The 27215-nt window shown below is 39.8% G+C and overlaps 3 protein-coding genes across 6 annotated transcripts; 2 read left to right on the forward strand and 1 right to left on the reverse strand.

The window, feature by feature from the left end:
• Positions 1–215: 215 nt before the first annotated feature.
• On the reverse strand, positions 216–2248 carry LOC133991467 (tubulin alpha-1B chain-like). Its single transcript, XM_062429889.1, has 3 exons — positions 2029–2248; positions 1787–1935; positions 216–1196 (listed from the first exon to the last, which is right to left on the reverse strand). The coding sequence occupies exons 1-3, from the start codon at positions 2147–2149 to the stop codon at positions 216–218; spliced, it is 1251 nt and encodes a 416-aa protein (XP_062285873.1). The 5' UTR covers positions 2150–2248.
• Positions 2249–5949: 3701 nt separating this feature from the next.
• On the forward strand, positions 5950–10834 carry ikzf5 (IKAROS family zinc finger 5). Its single transcript, XM_062430356.1, has 4 exons — positions 5950–6388; positions 6547–6708; positions 7844–8017; positions 8191–10834. Exons 2-4 carry the CDS (start codon positions 6576–6578, stop codon positions 9153–9155), a joined length of 1272 nt encoding a protein of 423 aa, XP_062286340.1. The 5' UTR covers positions 5950–6388; positions 6547–6575; the 3' UTR covers positions 9156–10834.
• A 10575-nt stretch (positions 10835–21409) lies between these two features.
• On the forward strand, positions 21410–26247 carry agt (angiotensinogen). 4 transcript variants are annotated; one of them, XM_062431097.1, is made up of 8 exons: positions 21440–21563; positions 22764–22880; positions 22955–23406; positions 23539–23905; positions 24270–24394; positions 24566–24714; positions 25294–25450; positions 25532–26247. In XM_062431097.1, exons 3-8 carry the CDS (start codon positions 22993–22995, stop codon positions 25718–25720), a joined length of 1401 nt encoding a protein of 466 aa, XP_062287081.1. In that variant the 5' UTR covers positions 21440–21563; positions 22764–22880; positions 22955–22992; the 3' UTR covers positions 25721–26247. The 4 variants fall into 4 exon arrangements, with proteins under 4 accessions (XP_062287083.1, XP_062287081.1, XP_062287084.1 ...); XM_062431098.1 differs by lacking the exon at positions 21440–21563 and adding an exon at positions 21598–22098; XM_062431099.1 differs by lacking the exon at positions 22764–22880 and having other exon boundaries at positions 21410–21563.
• The last annotated feature ends 968 nt before the right edge of the window (positions 26248–27215 follow it).

A 27215-nucleotide genomic window follows, 5' to 3' on the forward strand; every position in this document is an offset into this window, starting at 1 on the left:
GTTTTCAGACCCCCTCAAACAGATACATAAACAGACACACAGCTTCACATGTCACAGGGATTTTATTGAGAACAAAAACCTCTGGACCTTCACATCTCAGAATCTCTAGAACATTCAATTTGTATTTTAACTTCTTCTGAACATAAACAAACCTATATTTTGAAAGAAAAAGATTTCTATTATGAATTAACAGAATACTAAAATAAACAGATTTATTAAAACTCTTCACCCTCCTCCTCTCCTTCACCCTCAACAGAGTCCATCCCAACCTCCTCATAATCCTTCTCCAGAGCTGCCATGTCCTCTCTGGCCTCGGAGAACTCCCCCTCCTCCATCCCCTCACCCACATACCAGTGAACAAAGGCGCGCTTGGCGTACATCAGGTCAAACTTGTGGTCGAGTCGAGCCCAGGCCTCTGCAATGGCGGTGGTGTTGCTCAGCATGCACACAGCCCTCTGGACTTTAGCCAGGTCTCCACCGGGAACTACAGTGGGCGGCTGGTAGTTGATACCCACCTTGAAACCAGTGGGGCACCAGTCCACAAACTGGATGGTGCGCTTGGTCTTAATGGTGGCAATGGCAGCATTGACATCTTTGGGCACCACATCACCACGGTACAGAAGGCAGCACGCCATGTATTTACCGTGGCGGGGATCACATTTTACCATCTGATTAGAAGGCTCAAAGCATGCGTTGGTGATCTCTGCCACCGTTAACTGCTCGTGGTACGCCTTCTCAGCGGAGATGACGGGAGCGTAGGTGGCCAGAGGGAAGTGGATACGGGGATATGGCACCAGGTTGGTCTGGAACTCCGCAAGATCAACGTTAAGGGCACCGTCGAAACGAAGGGAGGCAGTGATGGAGGACACAATCTGACTCATCAGCCGGTTCAGGTTGGTGTAGGTCGGACGCTCGATATCCAGGTTCCTACGACAGATATCGTAGATGGCTTCGTTATCCACCATGAAGGCACAGTCAGAGTGCTCCAGGGTGGTGTGGGTCGTCAGGATGGCGTTGTAGGGCTCTACCACAGCAGTGGACACCTGGGGAGCGGGGTAAATGGAGAACTCCAGCTTGGACTTCTTGCCGTAGTCGACTGATAGACGCTCCATCAGCAGGGAGGTAAAACCAGAGCCAGTACCACCACCAAAGCTGTGAAAGACCAGGAAGCCCTGAAGGCCAGTACACTGATCAGCCTGAGGACAGAAGAACAGATATTGATCAAATGTAAGAAACATAGTATCTGTAGTGGGAATCAGAACATAGAAATACAATGTTACTTGACCTGATAAAAGCCACAATCAAATAAAAATACAAATTTGACATTAAGCTTATATCTATGAATGTCATGATTACATGTGTGTTACTGTGTCTGTGAAGTTAAATACTACACTTGTCATAGCCAGATCTTATTGTATCTGAGGATAGCATTATCAGGGTTTTTTTTCTATATTTGACCCTATCAAAGACAATTTCTTTGAGTTTTCTTTAATGAACACAGCCTCTGCTAGCTTGATAGTAGCCCAAGGGCTATAAATTAGTTAACCAATACAAGAGATAGACTCACATCACTCAAAAAAATAGACCCCAAAAGTTAATTTAGTAGTTATAGATGATGATCTTGTGCCCTCTGGTGGCATAAAGATAAACTACATAATGTGAGTCTGAATGGATACACAGCATGCTGTATGTACTGTTGTCACTTTCTCGATACATCAGTTATTTGGAAATGTCCAAGACTTTCAGTCTTATCAGGAAGAACTCCATCTGCTCTGAATTTACCCACCAGTTTACGGATCCTGTCCAGCACCAGATCAATGATCTCTTTGCCGATGGTGTAGTGTCCACGGGCGTAGTTGTTAGCAGCGTCCTCCTTGCCAGTGATCAGCTGCTCAGGATGAAACAGCTGGCGGTAGGTCCCAGTTCTCACCTCATCTGAAGAGACAGGTTCGATCAGAAATTATTCAAGGGTCTGACAAACCAAAATCAAGGAGTAACTATGAAATTTATATTTAATCAAGAGTTTACCAATGACAGTGGGCTCCAGGTCCACAAAAACAGCTCTGGGGACGTGCTTTCCAGCTCCAGTCTCACTGAAGAAGGTGCTGAAGGAATCATCTCCTCCTCCAATGGTCTTGTCACTGGGCATCTGTCCATCAGGCTGAATCCCATGCTCCAAGCAGTAAAGCTCCCAGCAGGCATTGCCAATCTGGACACCAGCCTGACCCACGTGCACTGAGATACACTCACGCTGGAGGAAAACAGGCAATTTGTAACTTCTGGCCAGTTCATCAGAAACTTCACATTTTTGACCACATATGAAAAACAGCTAAAGCGCTACTGTAAGGTGAGAGCCAGAGGTGGGGAAACAAACATTTGTAAAGACATTGATGATCAAATAGCCTAATAAATACAGCACATTCATTAATTTACACTCAAAGTTAACCGAGGGAGACTTAGAGAACATGTCAGGTCGCCCTTAAGGACCTCAAGACAGTGCAGTGTTTTTTCCCCCCTTTAATGTTAAAAAATAAATAAATAGGGGAGACGGTCAATTTGTATGGCCCAATATCAAAAGGTTTTTTTATAATCAGTACAGCAACTCAGCATCCTTTATCCTTAGACCCTAACTTTGAATAATGAAACACTTCCTAAACCTCAGGCAGAAGAACAGAGGAGCCATCAGACATGCAATATATGTGTGTACAGAACAAACCAAGAGAGCAAAATTACAGAAATACAGCTTAGACAAACAGGATGACAAATAATAGGTGGATTGATAACATCTATCTGTGAATGTTTCTAGAAATATGAAAGTTTTAATTTACAAATTATCATCACTGATATGAACTTTGAAACAATAGTGCGTATTAACAGTTAACCTTACATAAGTTAACTCAGCTAAATTAACCTCTTCCTCCCTAGGCCTCTGGCTCAGGGTCCTGCTCGAAAATGACATACCCAACATCAATATAGTATATATCTGCAGTGTTTCCCCTACCATTGTACAGGCCTGGCGGGCCGCCTGGCCAAGGTGACCTGCCGCCAGGCCAAGAAAAAAACAATCAATATGCCAAAATTAAGCCAATTCAATTCATTCATAAATCAGTTATCATTAGGAGCGCCTCTGTGCAGCGCAAAGCGAGTCAACCTGCTTCGTTGCCTAGTAACGATGCGAGTACCGCTGCTGAGAGCGCGGGCATATATTCTGGGATGTTTAAGATTTGCTAACCAACTATGGCGCCGCCGAAGAAAAGAAAAAATATCGCGGGTGACAAACAACTTAATATAAAGAAATTTTTCTGCCAGACCCCGGAGCCAAGAAAAATAGATGAAGGGAGAGTAACAGAGGCAACTCCAGAAAAAATGACAGGTGCAGGTGAGACGGAAGAAAGGGGGGCAGATTGCAGTGGAGAGGGGGGCTGCTCGGTTACTGCCTCTGACACCGGTCCGACTACCGACCCCCGTCCGACGGGTGACCGCGGACACCGGTCCGACTGGTAACGTTGACCCAGCAAAAAAAAAATACAGCTAAACACAGAACATCTGGCTGGGATCCCGAATGGCTTAACAACCACAACTACAGCCCTTGGTTGTACCACACTCCCCATGGTAAGTTTACAATTTGTTGTTTAGCTTATATTTTTGTGATTGAGGAGCTTCTCTCTCTTTTCTTTTCTTTTTTTTGGTAAGCAATAATGATGAAAATAACACAGACAATAGGCTAGTTTTCCCAGGCATTGTCAAATATATGTAACTCTGTTATAATAAAATGAATAAAAAACGTATGTGTTTATTAAAAAAAATATTTATAACTGATAGAATCTCAATTATGTGTAGGGATGTTTTGTCGCTTATGCCGTCAGCATAAGCAGCCCGTTAAAAGAGGACCATCCCAGAGGGTTTTCATTGAGATCCCTTCTGCAATGTACAGAAAAGATGCACTTGATGCTCATATGGGCTCAGACCACCACGCTGCAGCCTTTCAGGCCCATGCAACTTTGATTAAAAGTTAGATTAAGCCTAATGATTTCATTTAAGTGATATAATTCAGTAATATAGGCCTACAATGATTTTTACACACACACACACACACACAATAAATGATCCTTAAATTTAACAATTTACTAAATAAGCTTTCTCATTTTTGGTAGGTGAAAACAGACCTCAGGAACAGGCTGCAGGGGGAGCACTTGGGGGCCTGCATGAGAGTTTCTATCAATGGTCCCCCTGTGGCCAAGTTCCCCTACGACAAGGCCTTGGTGAAGTTCTTCACAAAACCCAGAAAAATCAAGTGCAGCAGAGAACGATGCACACTGTGTGGTTGAAGTGCCAATGTAGCATGTTCCATTTGTATGCAATAAATGCACCTTAATAAGTCACTCTCTCCTTGTGATCTTGAATACGCTCTGGGTGAACAAAAATTTGAATGCATATATAATAATTGCAGAATTGCAGACTGCTTGCTGTGCCTTGCTGTGCGTGTGCCACACGCGTCGCGTCTGTTTAGGGTTTTTTCGGTGGGTACCACCGGGCCTGAAAAAAATTCTAGGGGAAACACTGATCTGTAACTACAAGGTCTATATGAATAATATTGGTATCATAATAAAGGTAACACTTGTGAAATACATGTAGAGGTGAAAGCATCAGCATATATGTTACTGGGTCAGACTAAATGAAGATTGAACACAGCATAAATTAAATATTTAATTTTCGCCTGACAAAAATGTACACTTTTAGAGTGAATAACACCTTCTGAATTATGCTGCTGTAGCCAAAAAACTCTTGAAACTGTAGCATAACAGCTGAACATTATCTGCTGGCTCGATAGCTGAACTTATTCTGAACAAAACGGTGTGTCATATGACTATATTTGTGCTTGTTTAGCTGCCCTGGGACGTTTTTCATTTATAGGGGGCGCTGTTGCTCTCGGGCTGTTTTCAGTAGGGTAATAATGTTTTTAGCGAAACTCAGATTTTAAACCGTCTCTCTGTGTGAATGCTTTGGGGTCTGTTCAAGACATTTGCTAAATACACTGTAATGTACCTCAAACTGTTTTATCTAAAGAGGTGACAACAGAGCAGGCGCTAACTCCCGCCAGTGGAGATCCAACCGTTACTTGAGTACCGCCATTTTGTGTAACTTCACAGACAATATATCAACTGACAGACAATGAAAAAAATACAATTAATCTATACTTCATTTATAAATTCACCAAATATGATCATGAAACTGCTAACGTTATTTATCAAGCCCTAATATTTGACTTTTCTTTAGCTAACCCAATGTAGCATTAAGATAACCTAGCTTTCACTTTGAACACACATTTTTCAGCAAATAAAATCGTACCAGTTCAGTAAATTGATTAAAAAAATAATAATAATGTAAGCTACCATCAATCTTTAAATCTGGATAAATCAATAACTTTTACATGACTACTACTCACCATGTTTCTCAAGAATTTGTGAAGATGAAGAAGGCTTTGCCTGTGAGTGAATTGATGTAATGGCAACTGGCTACCTCGTTGGCTTTAATAACGTTTATGCCAGGCTGAGTTTTTTTATACTCGCGCTGCCTCTGGAAAAATGAATCTGATTGGTTGGCAGCCAAGACCGAACTTTTCCTATTGGTTAAATTTAAAATAGTCTCTTTCCATCGTAACTGCTGTCGGTTGCTATGGCAACCCGTCCCTTCTTCTCGCAAAGTTTCAAATTCGGTTGTGAAAAGTCAGGATGGGACACACAGTTGAAAAATAAAGGGGATGCAAGGGATTGGACATTAAAAAAAGGAAGAGGAATAGATTAAGGATAAATTGTTACATTCAAGCAGATAGCAATAATGCAGTATTTATGGATGCTGGAAGAAGAAACGCAAACCTGGCGCTCTTTTGAGGTCGGAACCTTTGTTCGTGGGACGGTTTACGCTGGTGCACACACGGTGAACCTTCACTCCTCAAACAGGTTTATTGTTTTGATTTAGTAGATTGTCTTTTTCACGTGAATTTTAATGATTGGTTCGACGGAGAAACATAAATAAAAACTAGCAGCACTATTGAGGATTTAATCAAACCCATGCAGACAATGGAAATAATGACCGTGTCGGCGAAAAAACGGCGCTGTTGTTGACAAAGATGCTTTCTCCGAGATAAGCTAATGTTAGCTGTGTGGCTAACGCAGCTACGTATCTTTGGTAACAACATGACGGTGATGAGGAGCTGCGGTGTGTAGGAGCGATTGACCACACACCGGATCGCGTCGATTTCCTTTACATTGTCAATCACCGATTCAAATGATTGCTTCGTCTGAGTCGCCGGATAGACTTAAAACTGCTTTTACCAATCAAACGAACCACAGGGGGTACCTTCAACCAGCTGGTTGTCTTTGAAGAGGTAAGAGTGTGTTATAAAATCAGCTAGCTTACGTCTCCGAGAGTGATACTTTTTTCCAGATGTAGTTGGTTGTGTGTTTGTGATGTCTTCATATTTTGCTTCTATAGCTTTAAAAAAAAATAAAAAATTATACCTTATTTATACATCTGTCATTACAGCGTTGGATATTTGCACTGCTTTCTTTTCAATGGGTGAGGAAAAGCCGGACACGCTGGACTTTGTGAAGGATTTCCAGGAGTATCTGAGCCAGCAGACTCAACATGTCAACATGATATCAGGCTCAGTCAGCGGCGTCAAAGAGGCGGACGAGCTGCCAGCCGGTAACATTTACATGTTTGCAGCTCCTCTGTGTGAATGCAGCAGTTTGGTACCATTTGATCACGTTAATATTTCAGGCATGACAGATGCATTTCCTACGATGACCTGACGTCTGACATCAGATAATTAGCATGTGATGACTGTCGTAGTGATTAATAATTGCTGTAGTTATCTGTGGGGCTGAAAGGATTAGTCAGTAAATCGACTAGAAAATGAATCTTCAACTATTTTAACATTAATTGATTTGAGTCATTTCAGCCATAATTCTCTCTAGTTCCAGCTTCTTAAATGTGAGTGCTTCCTGGTTTCTCTAGTCCTTATATGATGAAAATCGGTGTTGTCCGGAACACTATAAAACACATTTTAAGTTGTATCTTGGGCTTTGGGAAACAGTGATTGACATTTTCATGGTTTTCTGCCATTTCATAGACAAAACAAGGACAATTGCTAATGTCAGTAATCAGGCATGGCTATCCTCATCCACATGGTTCCACAATACATCTGTGATTAGTTAGTGTTACGACCCTAAAATGTCTAGGGGGATAGGGAAGTAACAATTGGTATTACCAATAACAGAAGCAGGCAAAACCAAGCATTTATTTAACAAAGCAGAATCACAATAAACCAAAAACTCAGGCTCAATAAACATCTAAGTACCTCACTTAAAAATACGGAAGTCGATAAGATAACTTTAACTGACAAAACAACTAGCAGTCACTAACGCAAGGCACCAACAACTGCACTGCCAGAAGCCCACTGGCCCAGAGAAAGAGTAAGCTGGAGCCTTTATACTGGGGCTGATTGCAAACGGGGCACAGCTGTGGTGATCTGAGGGAGGAGGGCAGTACCTGTCAAGAGAAACAAAACACAACACCAAACACAAAGCAAACAATACTGCACCTAACAGTTAGTATTAGTTATGAGTTTTATTTAAATGTAAACATCTTCAGCGTCAATGTCCTGCTAGTATTGCATTGTGACACTTTATTAGCAATAAGTGGTGTAAACAATTGAATTCATCATTGATGAAAAATATGTTTCCCTTCTATAGTGAAGTAAAGTCCGATTTTGTATGGAATGTCATGTCTTGTTTTCTTAGCATAAATAATTTACCTCTGTAAATGTCCCTGTATGCAGACTGCAGTCAGAATGGGCTGGATCACCCTGCAGTGGATATGTCACTGGAGGACAGCTCAGGGATCCTGGTGGATGGCTTTGAGAGGACCTATGATGGCAAGCTCAAGTGCCGCTACTGCAACTATGCCACCAGAGGCACAGCCCGACTCATTGAGCACATCCGAATTCACACAGGTAAGTGTTAATAGTTGGCTTTCAGGTTATTTTTCCACTGGGTTTTATAATTCCCCAGGGCTCCTTTGTAAAAGAGATTTTAATATCTCAATGGGACTTCGCCTGGTTAAATAAAGGATAAATAAAAAAATAAAATAAAATAATGAAACTTTTTTTTTTCTGCAATCAAACAGGAGAGAAACCTCACCGCTGCCACCTCTGCCCATTTGCTTCCGCCTATGAACGCCACCTGGAGGCCCACATGAGATCACACACAGGTGAGAAGCCTTACAAGTGCGAGCTGTGCTCCTTCCGCTGTAGTGACCGTAGCAACCTGTCACACCATCGCCGCCGACGCCACAAACTTCTGCCGATGAAAGGTGCTCGCTCACTTTCCCATAAGAAGATGCTGAGTGTCTTGCAGAAGAAGGCCAGCTCACTGGGCTATGGCCGCCGACTCCTCATCAACTTCAGCCCCCCTTCTATGGTGGTGCACAAGGCTGACAATGTGAATGACTACTCCCATGAGCTACCCCATTTACGTCAGGAGACCTATGATAATCCGAGTCATGCAGGGGAGGACGGGATCTCAACAAATCCAAATCACCATCACCATGATATGATCATGGATAACCCCCTGAACCAGCTGTCCACCCTGGCAGGCCAGTTGGCCAGCCTCCCTTCAGAGTCCCAGGCTCAGACTCAACCTCCCTTGTCTCCTGGAGCCGAGTCTATTGTTGATGAGAAGCCTTTTCTCATCCAGCAACCCCACCCCGCCACAGCTCCTGTGACAGTCACAGCCAGCATGGCCCACGCCTCCTCCTCTTCCCCAGTCACCCCAGAGCCCCGAGCTCCTCCACACAACAACTGCAGCCCTGGAAGGGGACCTTGCAGCGAGCACAGCGGGCGTACCAGTACCCCTAGTATCTCTAACAGCCAACCCAGTACACCAGCCCCAGGCCTGTCTGCCCCACTCCAGGACCCCCACATGCTGCATCACTGCCAGCACTGTGACATCTACTTCCCCGACAACATCCTCTACACCATCCACATGGGCTGCCATGGTTACGAGAACCCATTCCAGTGCAACATCTGCGGCCACAAGTGCAAGAGCAAGTACGACTTTGCCTGCCACTTTGCCCGCGGGCAGCACAAGTAAAGCAGATGAATGAGGAAAAGAACTTTGAACGGACAGCTTTGTTTTATTAATTCCATAGTCATTTTATTTATTGGTCTTTTACTTGGCCTTGATGTAGCCTAGCCTTTTGAAAGTTGTACTTATACAGGAAAATGTCAACATTCAGATGGTTTCATTTTGTATAATTAATGGTGCCCATTCAAGTGTATTATAAAGGGATGATCAGTGTTTTCCACAGGTTGAGAATTTACTTGTGGTGGTGGAGGGAGTCACTTTCATTTGCTAACAGAAAAACACCTCCCAAACATGGAAGTTAGCAGGACTAATATTTGTAGCCTTATTTAATGTAGTACCCAGTCTACTTTATCCTTTGGTTTTTACAAATCCATTCCTTCAGAAATGCAATGCTGTGCAAATGTTGGAGCATCTCACAAGCACGCTGCTTCTTTAAATGCAATACCATGCAACACTAACATAACTGACAATAATAAACCCAAGCAAGATGTTTATTTCAAACTAGTGGCTGCAAAAAAGCTCTCATGTGGCTTAGGAGGTAGGGCACATTGTCCACTAATAGCAGGTTTCCTACTCCTGTCCATATGATGAAGTGAATTTGAGCACTTTTCCTTTCAGTGACTTTTGATGCACAGAACACAGGTGTAATACTTTTTAGATGAAGTTAATAAGGACACAGTACAGCTTTTGAGAAAATCATACACATCCATTTGCTAAATGTAATAGTTTTATTGACACCCTTGAACATCACCTGATGGAGGACCGTAGCTCACCTGTACCTGCCAAAGAAGTTAAGGGGTGAGGAGCCGCTCCCACAGCAAAATGGCTTTCACACTCAATAGCATTAAAAAATACAAAATGCAAAATCAAAGAAACAAATCTATATGAGTGGGCCACCCAAATAGATTCTCAACACTCCTGTAGCTATGTCTAAAGATTGCTCTGATGATACTAACACAGGAGTGACACTGTTGGCCTAGAGTGATCTTACTTGAGCCTTGTTGAAATTATTTCAGTGCTTTGGTGCATTAGAACTATTTCTTTGCAGTGCCTGACATATTCACTTTCTTGTGTGTCCAAGATCAAGAGGACTGTTACTTTGAAGATTAACAGATATTATTAAAATATCCTATTCTTCTTTTTTGCCCATAACCACAAGAAGAAGGTTTGGCCATTGTAGTTTTCTATGGTAGCCATGATTTTTGCCAAAATTCTGCTCCATGAATGCTGCTATGTAACTTTGGAATCATTGCCGGCTGTGGCATCCACGGTAAAACCTGGCCAAACTTTGTATCAGTGGTTTTTGGTCAGCCAGCTAACAGGTTAACTAGATTTTGTTGAAGTCGTATTATTTTTGTAGTTCCTCCACACAGTGCCCTTCCGTTACCAGTCATGGCAACTTCGCTCATTTTGTTAAATTATGTTGTAATATCACATTCTGATATTTTGATATTGTATGAAGTCACTTTGATATCCAGTATCTTCATGTTTAGGACAGAATTACAATGTCTCGTGACATGTGAAAACTTTTTCAGAAATTGCCACGTAGCACAGGGGATGACACGTTTTAGCCTTTGTGATAACACACACTGAGATTCCCCATTGATCATATGGATCCCAGTGCTTTTCTGAATATTTACTGTGTATTGTGTTCTGAGTGGTTGGATAGATGTTCAGTGTAAAAGTTTTTTAAAAAAAAGAAACAAAACCATGTTGCAGTAAGACTGTTACTTTGGCAAGGTTGTTCTATGTCTTGGGTACTGTTGTCTGTTGCTTAGCAACATGTGTGAAGAACATAGTTATTGTTTTTAGGACCACCTCTTTGTCACCATGCTTACCAGTAATAGGGGCATCCAGTAATGACTGCCTTATGTTCTCTCAGTGTGTCGTAGGTTCATAGGTAATGGTGAATGTTGAAGCCTTATGGCGATCACTCTCTCCCTCTGGGATGGCAAATCATTTTATTGTGAGATGGATTAATCTAACTAATTTATAAGTAAAGTGTTTTCTAACAGAGCTGTGCTGTCTTTTGTTTTCATTTTCTCAATCTGCTTTGCATTCATAACACAAATATTTATCATGGGATATTAATACTTGGAGTTCATTTACAAGTATGATATAATTAAATACACAAACACAGATTGTCTTTTGATTATGCTTTTAATCAGGTAATCGGGATAAAGAAAAAAAAGGTGGTGAGTATAATTCAGTGTCAGAGTGAAGAGAACAGCAAGAGCTGTAATGATTAGTTAAAATGATTGAAGCAGCTCATTGCGGTATGAAGTTAAATTTTATCCTCCTTATTAAGTCCTTCCTTTTTCTCAGGGCCTAGACATGACAAGAAATAATAATATGATGATTATCATTATACAGTAAACAGATGAGATCATTATTCTTGTTTCTAATCCAACAGAATTCTTATATTAATCCACTATTGGTATCAAAACTACCAGTAGGGTGCAAATGTGAACAGACCTTTCATTTTGATGGGACCCAGGACCAGAGTCTCGCTGTCGTGTTCTGACCCCACGTCTCTGGCCTTTCGTCTGTTGCAGCGGTGGCGGCAGACAGAATTGTAGTCAGAAGCTGGGCATATCAAGACCTTGCACTGGATGTACACAGACTCTGTGGCTCGGAGGAACTTGAAGGCCTTAAATCTGAAACGGGCGTATGCACGGGTGCCAGTGGTGTAGGTGTAGTAGGTGCTGTCCACAGGACATCTGAAGGTGCGACAGAAACAGTGTGACTGCTGAATACAGATCCTATGAATATGTAAACAACACAGATCACAGAATCAACATATAACACTCAGCATATTTCAGCTTACCCGTTACGGACCAGGTCGTAGGATCTGGTCTGGAAATCATGAGGCGATGGTGAGGCCACACAGGTGTCAATGTAGAGAACCAGGCTGTTGTCGCCCCTCCTCAGGTCCACTTGGACATACAGGTTCTGGTTTAGACTCACTACGTATGGGACTTCAGTCACCTGATAGAAAAGAGTGCAAACTCAAACTATCAGTATGTCTGCTCTGTTGAACTGTAATGTGCAGGTACCTATACTAAATAGTAGTATCAATATATTACTAATAGAAAAAAGTTTTCACACCTTGTAGTAGAAATTGCTGTATGTGTAGAAGCTCATGCTGGTGTTGAACCTGCCTGTGCCTGTAATGCTGGTGTTATCATTGTGACCGACTTCATACAAAATCTGCGACACCGAGTCTTGCTCCATTCGACAGGTAACATTCAGCCTAAAGTGAGACTGCCGTGTGATCTTTCCGTAATTGGAGGAGTCGGCACGGAGACTGTTGGTGTACAAAACTCTGCCATTCTCAAACTGTTCCAAGTACAAGATATTAAAAATAAATGTCAATATTTCTATAACATCTGCATCTGAATCACTACCTTTACAGTAATTTGTGTGAGAATTCTTAGAAAGTTTTCAGACGGTGGTGAGTCATCTACCTTTCGAATGGTGCCACAAGTGTTAATGGGGAAACTGAAGACCACCTGGTATGAGGAAACTTGAGGTCTGCAGTATGGGTCATTCAGGTACAGACTGTGGCCATCATAGCCAAGAGAGTTCAGGTAGGACCTCTGAATCACAATGTTCATGTTGTCTGAGGAACAGTCCACTTTACCTGGCAAAGCACCGTGTTCACAACATATTTACAACTTGTTTGAGTTTCAGGATGAAGGTGTAAAAATATACAATGTTTAACTAGGGACAGTACTGTTGGTCAGTCAGTTAATTGAACGACCACTATAGTCCACACTGAAATATTTCAACATCTACTGGATGGATTGCCAATGAAATGTGATACAGATTTTGCATCCAGTGCCACCATCTAATAATGTGATTAATGACTAAATACTCAAAATACATGGAAAGTTAACATTCCCATGTGTCTCAGCTGTACTTTGTGTTTAGTGGTAATTAGAAAATGTTGGCATGCTATCAAACTAAAATAGGATGGCGACAATGGTAAACATTTTTCGCTACACATTAACATGGTAATTTATAGTATTTTGGTTGATTTACGGATATACTGCTATGATGGTGTTTAAAATGATACTGCGGTGGTTGTTTTGCACTTCTAAAGTGGAAGGAATCACAACAGACAGATTAAAGAAAATTAAGCAGCAGAGGCCAAAATATCCTATCTTTTAGTCCCTAGTATATACTAGTATATGACTAATACTGTTTTAGTACATTACGCCAAAACTGTTTCATCCTACATTTCCTACAATGCAACCAGTAGCATCTTTTTGTTAGATAATCCCCACCTGGTAAATTCACAAGTCACAGGAGCAACAAACTTTTAACACACATATAACCACAACAATATCAAAACTAGACGTCTTAAATCTGCCACAGTTTTACCTGAGCTTGGTTGCAGAGAGCTCATGAACTCAGCATTGAATCCTCGGCCAACCACAGAACTGTCAGTCCGGAAGACCACAGTCATGTAGTTGGATGAGGAGTAGAAAGAGCTCATACTGTTGTTGCACACTTTTCCCAGATACTGTGAATGGACAGACGGCCCGTCATAGACTGAAATGTAGTCGCAGTGGCAGCAGTTGTCTAATCTGTTTTTAAAAGAGATGATAAAAGCCATAAATTACTGACCTATTGAAGTAAAACTTACAAAAACAACTTTAGAGCCTAATTCTGTAATTGGTAAGTATTTTCCCAAAAGTTAATACCATTCTTCAGATATAGTACATGATAATGCTGCTGATTTATAATAATAATCTCCAACAATAGTCTATTCTTCACTCACTGCAAAAATGTGAATGCCAGGTAGATTCTTTGGTCAAATGAACCTTTGAGCTGCCAGACACAGTAGGCATTGTCGTGATAGTAACTGGGATAGTTGGGGCTAGAGAAGGTACCAGAGCCAAACAGGGAGCCTCCACATGGCATTTCTGAAGGTGCACAAAATTACATGAGAATCACTGCAATTAACTATATTTGCTGAAGGCTCATTTTTTACATTGAAGATACACAGGCGGATTCAAAAACAACAACCATATCACCAAACAATTGGTGATATGGTTTATTCTTTTATATTTAGGTTGTAGGGAAGGTTTCCATACCTGTTGCGTATGGGTCAAGTGTGGTTTCAGTAGTGTGGTAGCAGTAAGCTAGATGACAGGGAGAGGAGAATAAATTGATCACTATCTCTTTGTACTGTGTAAAAGACATTTTCTGATATGCGTACTGTTTATTCCACAAATGTGATTAACAAATATTATCACGTGTCCATGTAAGCACTGATGAATTTGACAGACATCAGCAAGAGAGGGATGCAGAACCTGTAAATGCTGTTGATTTGTTAGGACTTGACACTCACAGTAGTAGTCATCGCAACAGTTGCCATAGTATTCACAAGAGCTCCGGCAGGAGCAGCTTCCCATGTGACTGCCGCATCTGTATCGACATGATGGTTGTTCTGGGAGGCACCGGAGGATATGAAAAGATTTCAGTAATTGGTGATATGGTTCATTCTTTTATATTTAGTTTGTTGAAAGGATTTCCATACCTGTTGTGAGTGCTGGGGATTCAGTAGTCTTGTAGCAGTAAGCTAGATGACAGGGAGAGGAGAATAAATTGATCACTATCTCTTTGTACTGTGTAAAAGACTTTTTCTGATATGCCTACTGTTTATTCCGCAAGTGTGATTAACAAATATTATCACGTGTCCATGTAAGCACTGATGAATTTGACAGACATCAGCAAGAAAGGAATGGAGAACCTGTAAATGCTGTTGATTTGTTAGGACTTGACACTTACAGTTGAAGTCATGGCAACAGTTTCCATTGTGTTTACAAGAATATGAGCAGGAGCAGCTTCCCATGTGACTACCGCAGCTGTATCGACATGAGGGTTGTTCTGAGAGACACAGAGGGATCAAGTCTTACCAAACTATTTACAATTACTACAATCGTTCTCACATCCTTGTTCATACAGTTATTTAAATACCTGTGGTGTATTCTGGATACCAAGTTGTGGATGAGCAGTAATCTGAAAAAAAAAGATAAGAGAACAGAAATCGATTTAACTCCTTTTTCTTAAAACATGACAGTCAACAGTGATGACATTATAGTGAGGATGTTGAAGCTTGAGTATTGCTGGACACTTACAGTTGAAGTCATGACAACAGTTGCCATAGTACTGACAAGAACTTGAGCAGGAGCAGCTTCCCATGTGACTGCCGCATCTGTATCGACATGATGGTTGTTCTGGGAGGCACCGGAGGATATGAAAAGATTTCAGTAATTGGTGATATGGTTCATTCTTTTATATTTAGGTTGTTGAAAGGGTTTCCATACCTGTTGTGAGTGCTGGGGATTCGGTAGTCTTGTAGCAGTAAGCTAGATGACAGGGAGAGGAGAATAAATTGATCACTATCTCTTTGTACTGTGTAAAAGACTTTTTCTGATATGCCTACTGTTTATTCCGCAAGTGTGATTAACAAAAATGATCACGTGTCCATGTAAGCACTGATGAATTTGACAGACATCAGCAAGAAAGGAATGGAGAACCTGTAAATGCTGTTGATTTGTTAGGACTTGACACTTACAGTTGAAGTCATGGCAACAGTTTCCATTGTGTTTACAAGAATATGAGCAGGAGCAGCTTCCCATGTGACTACCGCAGCTGTATCGACATGAGGGTTGTTCTGAGAGACACAGAGGGATCAAGTCTTACCAAACTATTTACAATTACTACAATCGTTCTCACATCCTTGTTCATACAGTTATTTAAATACCTGTGGTGTATTCTGGAGACCAAGTTGTGGATGAGCAGTAATCTGAAAAAAAAGATAAGAGAACAGAAATCAATTTAACTCCTTTTTCTTAAAACATGACAGTCAACAGTGATGTCATTATAGTGAGGATGTTGAAGCTTGAGAATTGCTGGACACTTACAGTTGAAGTCATGACAACAGTTGCCATAGTACTGACAAGAATATGAGCAGGAGCAGCTTCCCATGTGACTACCGCAGCTGTATCGACATGAGGGTTGTCCTGAGAGACACATGGGGATCAAGTCTTACCAAACTATTTACAATTATTACAATCATTCTCACATCCTTGTTGATACAGATATTTGAATACCTGTGGTGTATTCTGTTGTGGGATCTGGATACCAAGCTGTGGATGAGCAGTAATCTAAAAGAAAAATAAGAGTAACAGAGCTGAATTTAACTCTTTTTTCATAAAACATGATGGTTTACTGGTGAAGACATTACACTGAAGCTGTTGAAGCTTGCACACCTTTAGATATAATGCATTCCAGTACATCATCACCCACTATGACCTCAATAATAAACAGGCTCTGTGAAAGTAGACTTTATGGCAGAGCTGTTGTTACATTAGATTGAATCAGTGTTCCTAATAAAGTGCTCAGTGGTCATCGACTATTTTACCACTACATCCTGGTTTTACCTTCAAAATCTGGACAACAGTCTCCTCTGATTTGGCAGATTGAAGTACATGAGCAGTCTCGGACATTGTTGCCACAGTTGTGTCTGCAGGAACCTTCAGTTACAGAATGAAAGATATAAAACAATTCCCATCACTGAAAACACAGAGTTTAGGTTGATCTCATCTGGGTTGTAATCACATTTCTCTTGGTTTTCATTGCAATTAAAATTCTAGTTATATTTAAAATGGTGACACTGCATATTGTGTAAAATAACATGTTGGTCATAATCACAGAGACTTACCCACAACACTGTAGTTGGCAATAAATCCTGGGCTGTTAATAATGCTATCACTCCTGAAGCGCACAGTCAAATAGGTACCAGAGGAGTGGAAGGTGGTTCCGTTACCATCACACACCTTCCCAAGGAGCCTGCTACTGGTACTGGAGCCATCATAGATGTAAACTGCGTCATACCTGCACGATGGGTCATTCTCCAGGCTGTGATAAAAGCAAAAGAAGAACAGAGGTTTGAACATAAACCCAAAGGCAATGTAGAAGTAGTCAACAAGCCACATGTCATGCATTATTCTTGGTAGACTTACTCTAGAACAGGGAAATCCAGCTGCACAATTTGACCACTTGAACTGCTTGGTCTGATGTACCATGTGCAGTAGGCATTGTTTGGGTACCTGGCTGGATAGTTGGGGCTGGAAAAACTATCACTCTGGCTATACAGGTAGCCACCACAGTTTGTATATGAATCTAAAGAAACATGGGATCATGAGATTTAGATGAAATAACTCATAAAGAATGGGAAAATAATACATGATCAGACTATACAGATGGCAAGATACATTCATGAATAATACAATCATACAAGTGTCAATAAATGAATAAATACACAGCATATTAAATATTAACTGATACAGAGTTAAACCAAGCAGAGGCTAATTGCATTTGTTGATTTTAATTATATTTTGAAATTTTTAGTTTCAATCTATAAATTACTTTTATACAATGTGTGAAAATAAAATTGAAGTAGTCAACAAAATACTCAGAAGTTTGGAAAGGCAGCATTGCAAATGATAACATTTGATATACTGTTAATCCACCTTTATTGATAATTTGACACTTTACATATATATATATATATATATATGATGCATTTTATAGTTTGCAGTCCTCTGCAAAAATGTCAGCTATGTTGGATATGGGGTATTATTATTATTGTGTTTTTGTTCTTTTAGAAAATGTGTCAATGAAGCGAAGATAATTCATCTTGGGTACTGGAGCACAACACAGATTATTTATTGCTATTACTGAGCTATACCTGCAAGTTATCCAGACCTGTGCATTTTATACACCCAGAAACACAATCAGACTGATTATGCCTTTTGTTTTTACCTGTGGTGGCCCAGTAATCATTGGTCCAGAAAGTATATCTTGCGTCTTTTTCTAGAAAAGTTAAAAAGAAGAAACTCGGGGAGTACATTTGGCACTTCAATGCAAGAAAAAACACATTCTCACTAAAATTAATACAATCATTTAAAAATAAGTTAAAATACATTTGAGGTGTCCTGATAACCAGAAATCTTTCTACCTTGAATACAATCAGTAAATGACACTTATTTAGCTGCAACTGTTGGTTAAAACTAGCTGAAAGCAACATTACATGAAGCCATTAAGATTTCACATTTAAGATGTATGTTTTTTTATTTTTTTAAGTAACTATGTACCTGGAGATTCTGATGGTGCTGCTTTAATCTCCTTAGCTGCTGGGGGCCGAGCAGCACCTGATAGGTTATGACAGAAGCAAATAAAAAATAGTACGTTTTTAGAAGTACATATTTCATATATATGCAGTACATAGTTCATAGTACATAAGCCACTTAAAGACCAATGACAGCACAAGAAAAAAAAAATCTTAAAAGTACCATCATATTGACTAAATATGCTCAAACTAATATTTGAACTGCCCTAAAAATACAAATGCAAAACAGATGTTTTGAATGAAAAAACAAAGACAATTCAATAAGAAAATAAAAGACAATACCTTGAACTCCATGTGAGGTGATCACACTGCAAAGAATCAAGAGAGTCCACATGGTGAATTCGTTCATCTTCCAACATGCTTCAGATGCTGAACATGACAGCTTATATAGCCAGTAGCCAACTTAGCACCCATAAAGTTTCTGATGTCACTGAATGTGATAGATTACTCAGTAATCATTGTGCATGAGAAACACACAGTTGGTTAACTATCATAAACAGTATGTGGTACGTGTTCACCTCCAGCTTCAGGATGTGTTTTAAGGTATTTGTTATACTGTAAAACTTAATGAGGGGTTTTGGGAGCTTGCAATTGAGCAGCTAATAAAATATGCACTATAATGATCATGCATGTGTAACTGACATCTGCTACACTAATTGTAACCAAATATTGTCATTGCATCCACCCTACTGCAAGTTGCACCATTTTACAGTAAAATGGTGTGCTAAGAAGAGCAACATTTCACTGAAGTGAACTATTTTATGTTAGAATTAATAGAATAACTATAATACAGATGCAGTTTAATGTATGTTAAAGCCTGGGAAACTTCAAATAAAATTTCACCATACAGTAACAGCCGTGCAAACATACACACATACTGTATAAGTACTTGATTATTTACTTCTTTTTTTTTTAAGTATAATTTTTGTTGAAGATTCACATATTCTGAAAAAAATTGTTTCCTGTGTTCATATTTCAGGGCAAATTATGTCATAGTTATCGGTCTAATTTTTTAGCCATGTTAGCATGTGGCTCTAACAATGTCAATAAAGGTCAGTCACTCTGTCACTCACCACTTTGGCCTTGACTGAAATATTTTAGCAGCTATTGGATGGATGGTCAATTTTCGTCCCCAAGGGATGAATCCCTCTTACTTGATGTTGACCTTTGTATTTGGATGAATTCCTGTACATTTTGGTAGAAACATCTTGTCCCCCTCAGGATGTATTAATGCTTGTCAGGTCCAAACTTTATACTTCTGTTTATAACTACACCTGAAAAATTACCAACACTCAGCCTCAGCTGTACTTTGTGTTCCAGTGCTAATAAGCAAACGTTAGCATGGTAACATACTGACCTAATAAGGGTAACCATTGTACCAGTTTATCATCAGCATGTAAGCTTTGTCAGTATGAGCTTAGCATGCATTTAGCACTGCTGTAGCCTACATAAGCCTCACAGAGCCACTAGCATGGCTGTAGACTTTTAGTCTTGCTATTTTAATTCAGTAGTGTTTAGAAGTATTAACTGAAAGTCAGTATTTTTACAGTAGTGTATGTTGGCATAATGGCATATACACTCACTGTGCACTTTATTAGAAACATCTGTGCAATCTAATGCAATCCAATACAACAGCTCTGCGGCAAATTCTAATTTTATGAAGCGTATACATTTTTTATATAGTTTGTCAGTAAAGATACAAAATACTTGAAATAAGTATATGAAATATGATGTATACAAACACACCATATACATAAAAGCATGGTGCGTTTGAAACACTCCAAACACACATCATCATACTAAGTCTCACCGAGACTCTTTACTTTCCTGTTCTGAATTTATTAACGTAACAGTGTTTAGAAAAGATAAAACCAGGGCTGTAAAACAATCGACACAATACATCATTTCTCTGTCTAATCAGAAAATCTTGCCTACCCTGCCTTGTTGAATCAGGTGTGTGTGAAGGATCTTCCCTGTTACATTCACGGATGTCCTTCTTTAATAGCAAGTTTGAACTGCACTGCATAATAACACCTATAAAGAACATTTGAAAGTTGTTTGCTCTTTTCCCAGGATATATTGAATTTCCAAATCCATCCTTTGAACAATTTGAGTTTGATAGTGACACAAGACAAAGTTGAAGCGAGGATACAAGAGACCCTGTTTTTTGGAGGGTTTTTTATACATGCATTTGCATTTATTTGACATTTCATTCTTTCTCAATTTAGAAACATGGTTTAATGATTATTACTGTAACACTATAGTCTTTAGTAAAAGCTGACTTATGACATGGAATGAATAATGTGACTAGTACAAAAAAAACTAAAATCTATGTGAGATAAAGTACCAGTCAAAAGTTTTGACACATTTTATCATTAAGTGAATGGAAAACTGTGTCCAAATATCAGAAAGTGAAACACAAAAGAAAGCTAACAGAGATGAGACAGGATAACTAAGTAACATAGGAACAATATTAAATTAAAAAAAAATCTGATTGATCAATCTGATTATTGATTAAGTTATTCATTTGTTTTAACTACTGCAGTTTTGTTTTTTCCTTACTCAAATTGAGGATCTGAGGATAGACCATGTTGTATTTCTGTACAGATTGTAAAACCTCCAGAGGTAAATTTGTGATTAGTGATATTTGGCTACACAAAATTACTAAACTTGACTTTTTGCCTCCTTTCTCATAAGAATTTATGTCATTCAGGTTGGCTGCAAGTTTGAGAATTGTTTACTTGATACTCGCTTGACCCCTTTGTTTGCGAAAAAATGACAAAGACCATGCATAATTCCCCCCATCACAAAGAAAGATCTCATCAATATGGTGAAATGTCTGTGAGTCACTCTCAAAAGACGGAAAACACAAACAAGCCTGGCTGTCCCACTGCTTCCCAATCCTGATTTGGGGAAGTTGAGCTCTCCTTTCACCCCCTTGTAGATGAGCTTGCATCATCCTCCTAAAGTCAACATGTAGAGGGACATTGGGTGGTCTCTCTCTTCTCCCTATTTATCTATAGTGGGAGCTCGTCAGTACAAAGCAGGTTGTGACTCATGGCAGAAGAACCCCTGAGTCAATGCTGTTTTGGTTAATCAGTAACTAGAGTGGGAGCACTGTGGCTGGCTGTCGGGATTAAAGTAAGGCAGCAGAGTAGCTGCGACCTCACTCAGCACCTCGCTCAGTAGCAGCAGATACACACACGGTAAGAGCAAACCTTATCTCAGTAATTGTCTTATTGTGCAGTACTAATTTGTCAGGGAAAAAAGGAAAAATGTGGTTAGAGTCCTGTAATTGTTAGGACTGATCCATTATATTCTTCATAACTATAAAATATTCCAAATTTCTAAAACTGTTGTGCAGCAAACTTTTGAACTCTTTATCAATTCTCTTGAACGTTCTCTTAGAAAATCTGAAGCTTTTTTGTTTAATTCAAGGGTTCTCTACTTCATAACAATAAATACTGCAACTTATTTCTGTTAATTGAAGAGAAGGTTATTATGAATTGGATCATGTCAAAAGTTCTGAATTCTGGAGCTTGACAGAAAACATCTGTGATCATGACTCAACCATGTCTTCTGACCTCTGTTATCAAGTCATTGGGTACATAACTAACCCACTTGATTGTGGATCCGAGCATTTGAGTGCGCAGGTTTCATTGATCAGGGACCAAGGCCATGTCCTGGGTGCATGTCCAAACAGAGGAAAATCCAGTGTTTGCTCATCTCCTCCAAGAGAAGGTGAGCAAACATGTTTCTGCACGTTCAACTCAAAGGATAAAGTCCCATTTTTGCACAAGAGTAGTTACCCAAATTATCATTCTTCAGGTTATTGTATCAAAAAAGCTCAAAGGGGAGAGGGTTAGGGTAAGTCATTGCAACTTAGAAGGAAAACTGCATTTTTTAAATCAGACTTTACTCTGCATTTGTCAGGAGCTCCTGTAAAAAAAGCTATGAATTTGTCAATATGCAAGTAAATGATTTATTTTCATTTCAATTATATACAATTTGTGTACAGTTTATATTTTGAAATGTATATGTATTTATTCAATATGTGTATTTATTTTGACAAGTCAAAAGTGGCAAAATAAGTATATTTTCTAGCTACAGTGTGCTCCAAGAGCAATTTTCAGCATGTAAATTTGTTTGTTGACTGTCTGAGCATGCTCAGATTGAGTCCAAAATCTGAGGATCCAAATAAACAATCAGCAATATCCAAATACGACGTTCATCTTCTGTTAGCGAGGAAACATGCACAGATGCACAAAGATCCTCTTCATTATTTATGCGACCTCTGTCACAGAGGGTAATGCCTGCTCTCATTCACTGACCAGCAGGAGAGAGGACACACAAAGAGCTATCAATCTGTCACTGACATGTTGCTTTATGTCCAATGTTCCTGCCAGCCAATCCTGTCAGAGACAGAAAAACCAGATTCAGCCAGAGACAGAAAAACCAGATTCAGCCAGATTCCTGGCAAAAGCCGCACTGATAGTGATATAGCATTCACAGACTCCTCAATAGTAAGTACTCTCATGCTCACCAAGACTCAAGAAGTTATTCAACTTAAACTACAAATATATGTCTCCTCCCACAGAAGGAATCGTTTTAAGGTGACTACCAACAAAAGGTAAAATGCAGCGCTTAGGGTTGCCTCTTCTAGTCCTCCTACTCTGCTGCTACCTCTCAGGAAACGAAGCCAACCGAGTCTACGTTCACCCTTTCTATCTCTTTGCCGCTGAGAACGTCAGCTGTGAGACCCTGCAGACTCAGACTGCCAAGCCTCTGCTAACAGGTCCTGTGGCACCCCTTGATATTGAAGTCCTGACACCGGATAGCAGGGATCCATTGAGTCAGGATGGGCAGAGGCAAAACATCACACAGAGAACAGCGGTTCTGGCAGGGCTGCTGAACTCTCTGGGCCTGAGGATGTACCAGGCTTTCAGCAGCAAACAGCACAGAAACATCCTCCTCTCTCCTGTCAACACCTTTGGATCCCTTGTCACCTTCTACCTGGGGGCCTCCAAGAAGACGGCAGGCGAGTTCCAGGTCTTTACTTTTGATTTGTTTTCACTGAATGAAGGGATGATTAATTCAGTCCTAACCCATCTATCTGATTATCAGGTCTTGAACCTTTGTTCAAAGACATAAACTTTTCCCAACCCACTTCTATCTTTCCAGGAGCTTCTTGGCCTGAGCAGTGGCACCGACCAAAAGGACTGTGTGTCCTTAATGGACGGGCACAAGGTTTTGAAGACCCTGCAGAACATAAACTCTCAGGTGGACGATGGACCGAAAGATGAAATCACCACCCAGGTGTGGGCCTTCACTCGCCAGGATGCTCAACTATCCAAAGACTTTATTCAGGGTACGCAGGACTTCTCAGACGCATCATTCATCCGCAGTGTGGACTTCTCCAAACCCCAGGAGGCCGAGCAGCTGGTGAACAGCTTTGTGGAGAAGACGTCAGACGGGAAAGTGAGGAGCATCTTCAGTGACATAAACCCCAGCTCTGACCTTCTGTTCCTTACTTCCTTCCACTTCCAAGGTCTGTCTCTTCTGTCTCTGTCTTTTCTCTAAACCTTTGCTAAGTTGTTTTTTTACAGTATAAACATTATAAAGACTTGCACCATAAGACCTTTACCACACTGCCAGGATGATAATGCTTAGTGAACTACTCACTCTTACTTTAAATACAGCTGATACATATTGTATGTGTGGCACCAAAAAAATCTGATTGCACTTCAGCCAGGGAGGGATGAAAAACGGCACCACTTATTAGATCTGATTACTTTTACTATACAGAATAAAGTACTGTCCAACATACAAGGATTTGGCGTTGTTGTTCTAATAAACTGAAATTGAACAACAATGCCACTACCTAACTTGATGTTCCGGTTGTGTCTGTTCAGGCAATTGGACGAAAGCCTTCCAGCCGGAGAAAACCTCCTTGCAGGAGTTCCATATGGATGAAAGAACCATAACAATGGTTCCAATGATGACCCACACGGGTCAGTACCACTACCTGAATGATAAGGTAAATCTGAGCTCAGGAGATCTGTCTTCATGTTGATTTGTTGGAGCTATTTGGTGTATTTCTACTTTCCACATATGTCCACCTATATGAAGTGAAATATTGTTGGAATTTGCTCGTATCTTAATGACTGCACACATTGTGTATTAATTATTTTTGTTTGGTGCCATGAAGGTGCGGCGATGCACGGTTGTGAAGATGCCTCTGAGCAAGTGGTCCTACATGTTGCTAGTCCTGCCTCATGAAGGGACCAATATCCTCGACTTAGAGCCTAAGCTGCGCACTGACGTCATGTCTGACTGGCACCAGAGCCTCCAAGAAGGGTGAGAATAGGACTTTTTCCAACTTTTAACACTAAATTCGTATTGAGTATCACCTACAAATCATGATGTATTTTTGCAAAAAATAACAAACTGATTAAGTGTTAATCAGAAGCATATCTTGTCTTGCATCCATTTTTATATTTTTATCAAAATAATGTGACATTTACTGGAGTTAAGCAACATTTTAATGGACAATAATTGTATAATTTCTCTTAAATGTCACTTTTTCTTGTTGAAGAGCTGATTCTAAAACACTGGGCCTATTGCAATTTATTGCATTATTTACCTTGTTGATTATTTGTCATAACTAATTAAACTGAAATGACTGAATTTTTTTTTAAATCACTTTTGTTTTTGACTAGAAACACAGCTCCAGGATATATAATATATTATTGGTTTCAGGTGGAAAGACCTTAGCTAGCAACTGTCAGTTTCACTGTCAGTCAGTCAATGATGTGTCATCATATCAAAGTTGAGCAAATGAAGCTAGGGATTGTGAAGAATCAGTTACAATCTCATTTCAGTTCAAATACTTTTTCATATCAAACTTTAAATGTTGTGTCCCTCTCATCCCTCCAGTCTGTTGGAGCTGTCACTGCCAAACTTCTCCATGTCCTCTGACACCAATCTGCGTACCCTATTGGCCAACATGGCTCCAGAAGTAGAGGCTAAACTGTTGGGCTCCCAAGCTGAGTTCAGCCAACTCAGCAACTCTAAACACTTCACTATAGATAAGGTGAGCAAGCTATGTGGTCAAGCTGTCAAATCATAAGAATCATGTGTGCATCATTGAATTAACCTGCCATCTCTGTCTCAGGCGGTCAGCAAGGTGTTGTTTGAGATGTCAGCAGAAGAAGTGGGGCCTCATGAAGGGGCAGAGCTTCAGGACAAGGTCCAGGAGGAAGGTATCCCTCTGAAGCTGTCCATCAACCGGCCGTTCTTATTCTCTGTCATAGAAGGAAATTCTAACGCCATCCTCATACTGGGCAAAATCACCACATTATAATAGTAGCATAGTACTTAAAACCAACAAAAACCTCTGACATGAAAATTTCTTTCCTATGTATTTCATCCCCTGCAGCTTAAGTTCCTGTAGTGGCTGATATCAATCATTCCTTTTGATCCTATCCTTGTTTTTTTAACTGAATTAAAGGTCACATACAGTAGCTATATGAGGAATGAAGCACAACCTCGTTCAAGAAGGATACACTACAGTGTTATTGTCTTTTACCACTTAGCTTATCTCAAAAACTGTTGGTAGTCATCGGGGAATCCTTTTTCAGTATTTATAAACCTGTTACTTTAAGCTGAGTTGTTTTCAAAGAGCCGATTAAAATACTAATTTGTTTCTTTTTTCTGTACAAATATTATAGCAGAGTTCTGTACAGTATTTTTCATTAGGGTAGGTACAGTAACTATGATTCTCTATGCTGAATGATTAATACATTGTATTTTGTAACTAAGAGTTTATTTTTGTTTTGTTACAATTTGTGATTCCTGAAATAATAATAATAAAAAAGATTCCTCAATGTGGTTAAAAAGTCCATTTATTTCATTGTTGTCATTAACCTTTCAAAGCGAGTCTTGCATTAAAATGCATCATCTTACCAGGTCAAAAATGAGCAGCCTACAAAACTGGACTCCAGGGAAATGTTGAACTAGATGTCATTCAACTTTGTAATTACATTTGTAGCTGATAGTATTACTAAAATATGAAGAAATCACTTTAAAACTATCCTTCTGACAATTATTCACTCTGGTAAAGATAATATTTCAATTTCTCAGATGTTAAAATACAAAGACAAAACAGTAAGCTGACTGATTTCCTTAATTCCTGCTTCTTTATCTTGTGCCAATTGGTCAGCATTAAAAGAAAAAAAAAAGAGCATTAAATACTAGAGAAACAATGTCCTGGAGAATGGCCATCCTTCTTTCTCAATCAATGTAACTTAACTTTTTTTAGGGTTTTATGATACTTTTGAATAAAAATGTGATCATTGCTTTAGATCAGTGCTTTCCAAATACTTAGATCTCACCATTACACGCCCCCTTCACACTTTATCTTTGTCATTGTATCCCACCTTAATGCTGAGCACCAGAAAAAACTTACAAACCAACAACAGTTGTAATGGTTGTGTTACTATGACAACCAGAAACCATAAGTTGTCATTAGCTGAGGTGTAATATTTTTATTACAGCGGTTTTAATAAGTGTTTTTTGATTACTTATTCTGTTTTAATATATTTGAAAACATAAGTAATGTATGAATAAATATCAAATAAAATATCAATATGACTGAAAAAAGGCAGAAGCAACCCAGGGCAAAGTTTGGCATTGAGTTCTTGTTTTCTGCTTATCATTTGTTGCTAAAATAGAGTCCTTGAGCTTTCATGGCGGTGGTCTACAGGGAAATGATGCATGTTGTGCAAACAGATGTGTCTAAAGTACTGCTGCTAGTAGCGAATGACCTTTGCTTTACAACACACAAATCAAACATTGTA

The sequence above is a fragment of the Scomber scombrus genome, chromosome 12, assembly GCF_963691925.1.
Source record: "Scomber scombrus chromosome 12, fScoSco1.1, whole genome shotgun sequence".
Taxonomy (NCBI): domain Eukaryota; kingdom Metazoa; phylum Chordata; class Actinopteri; order Scombriformes; family Scombridae; genus Scomber; species Scomber scombrus.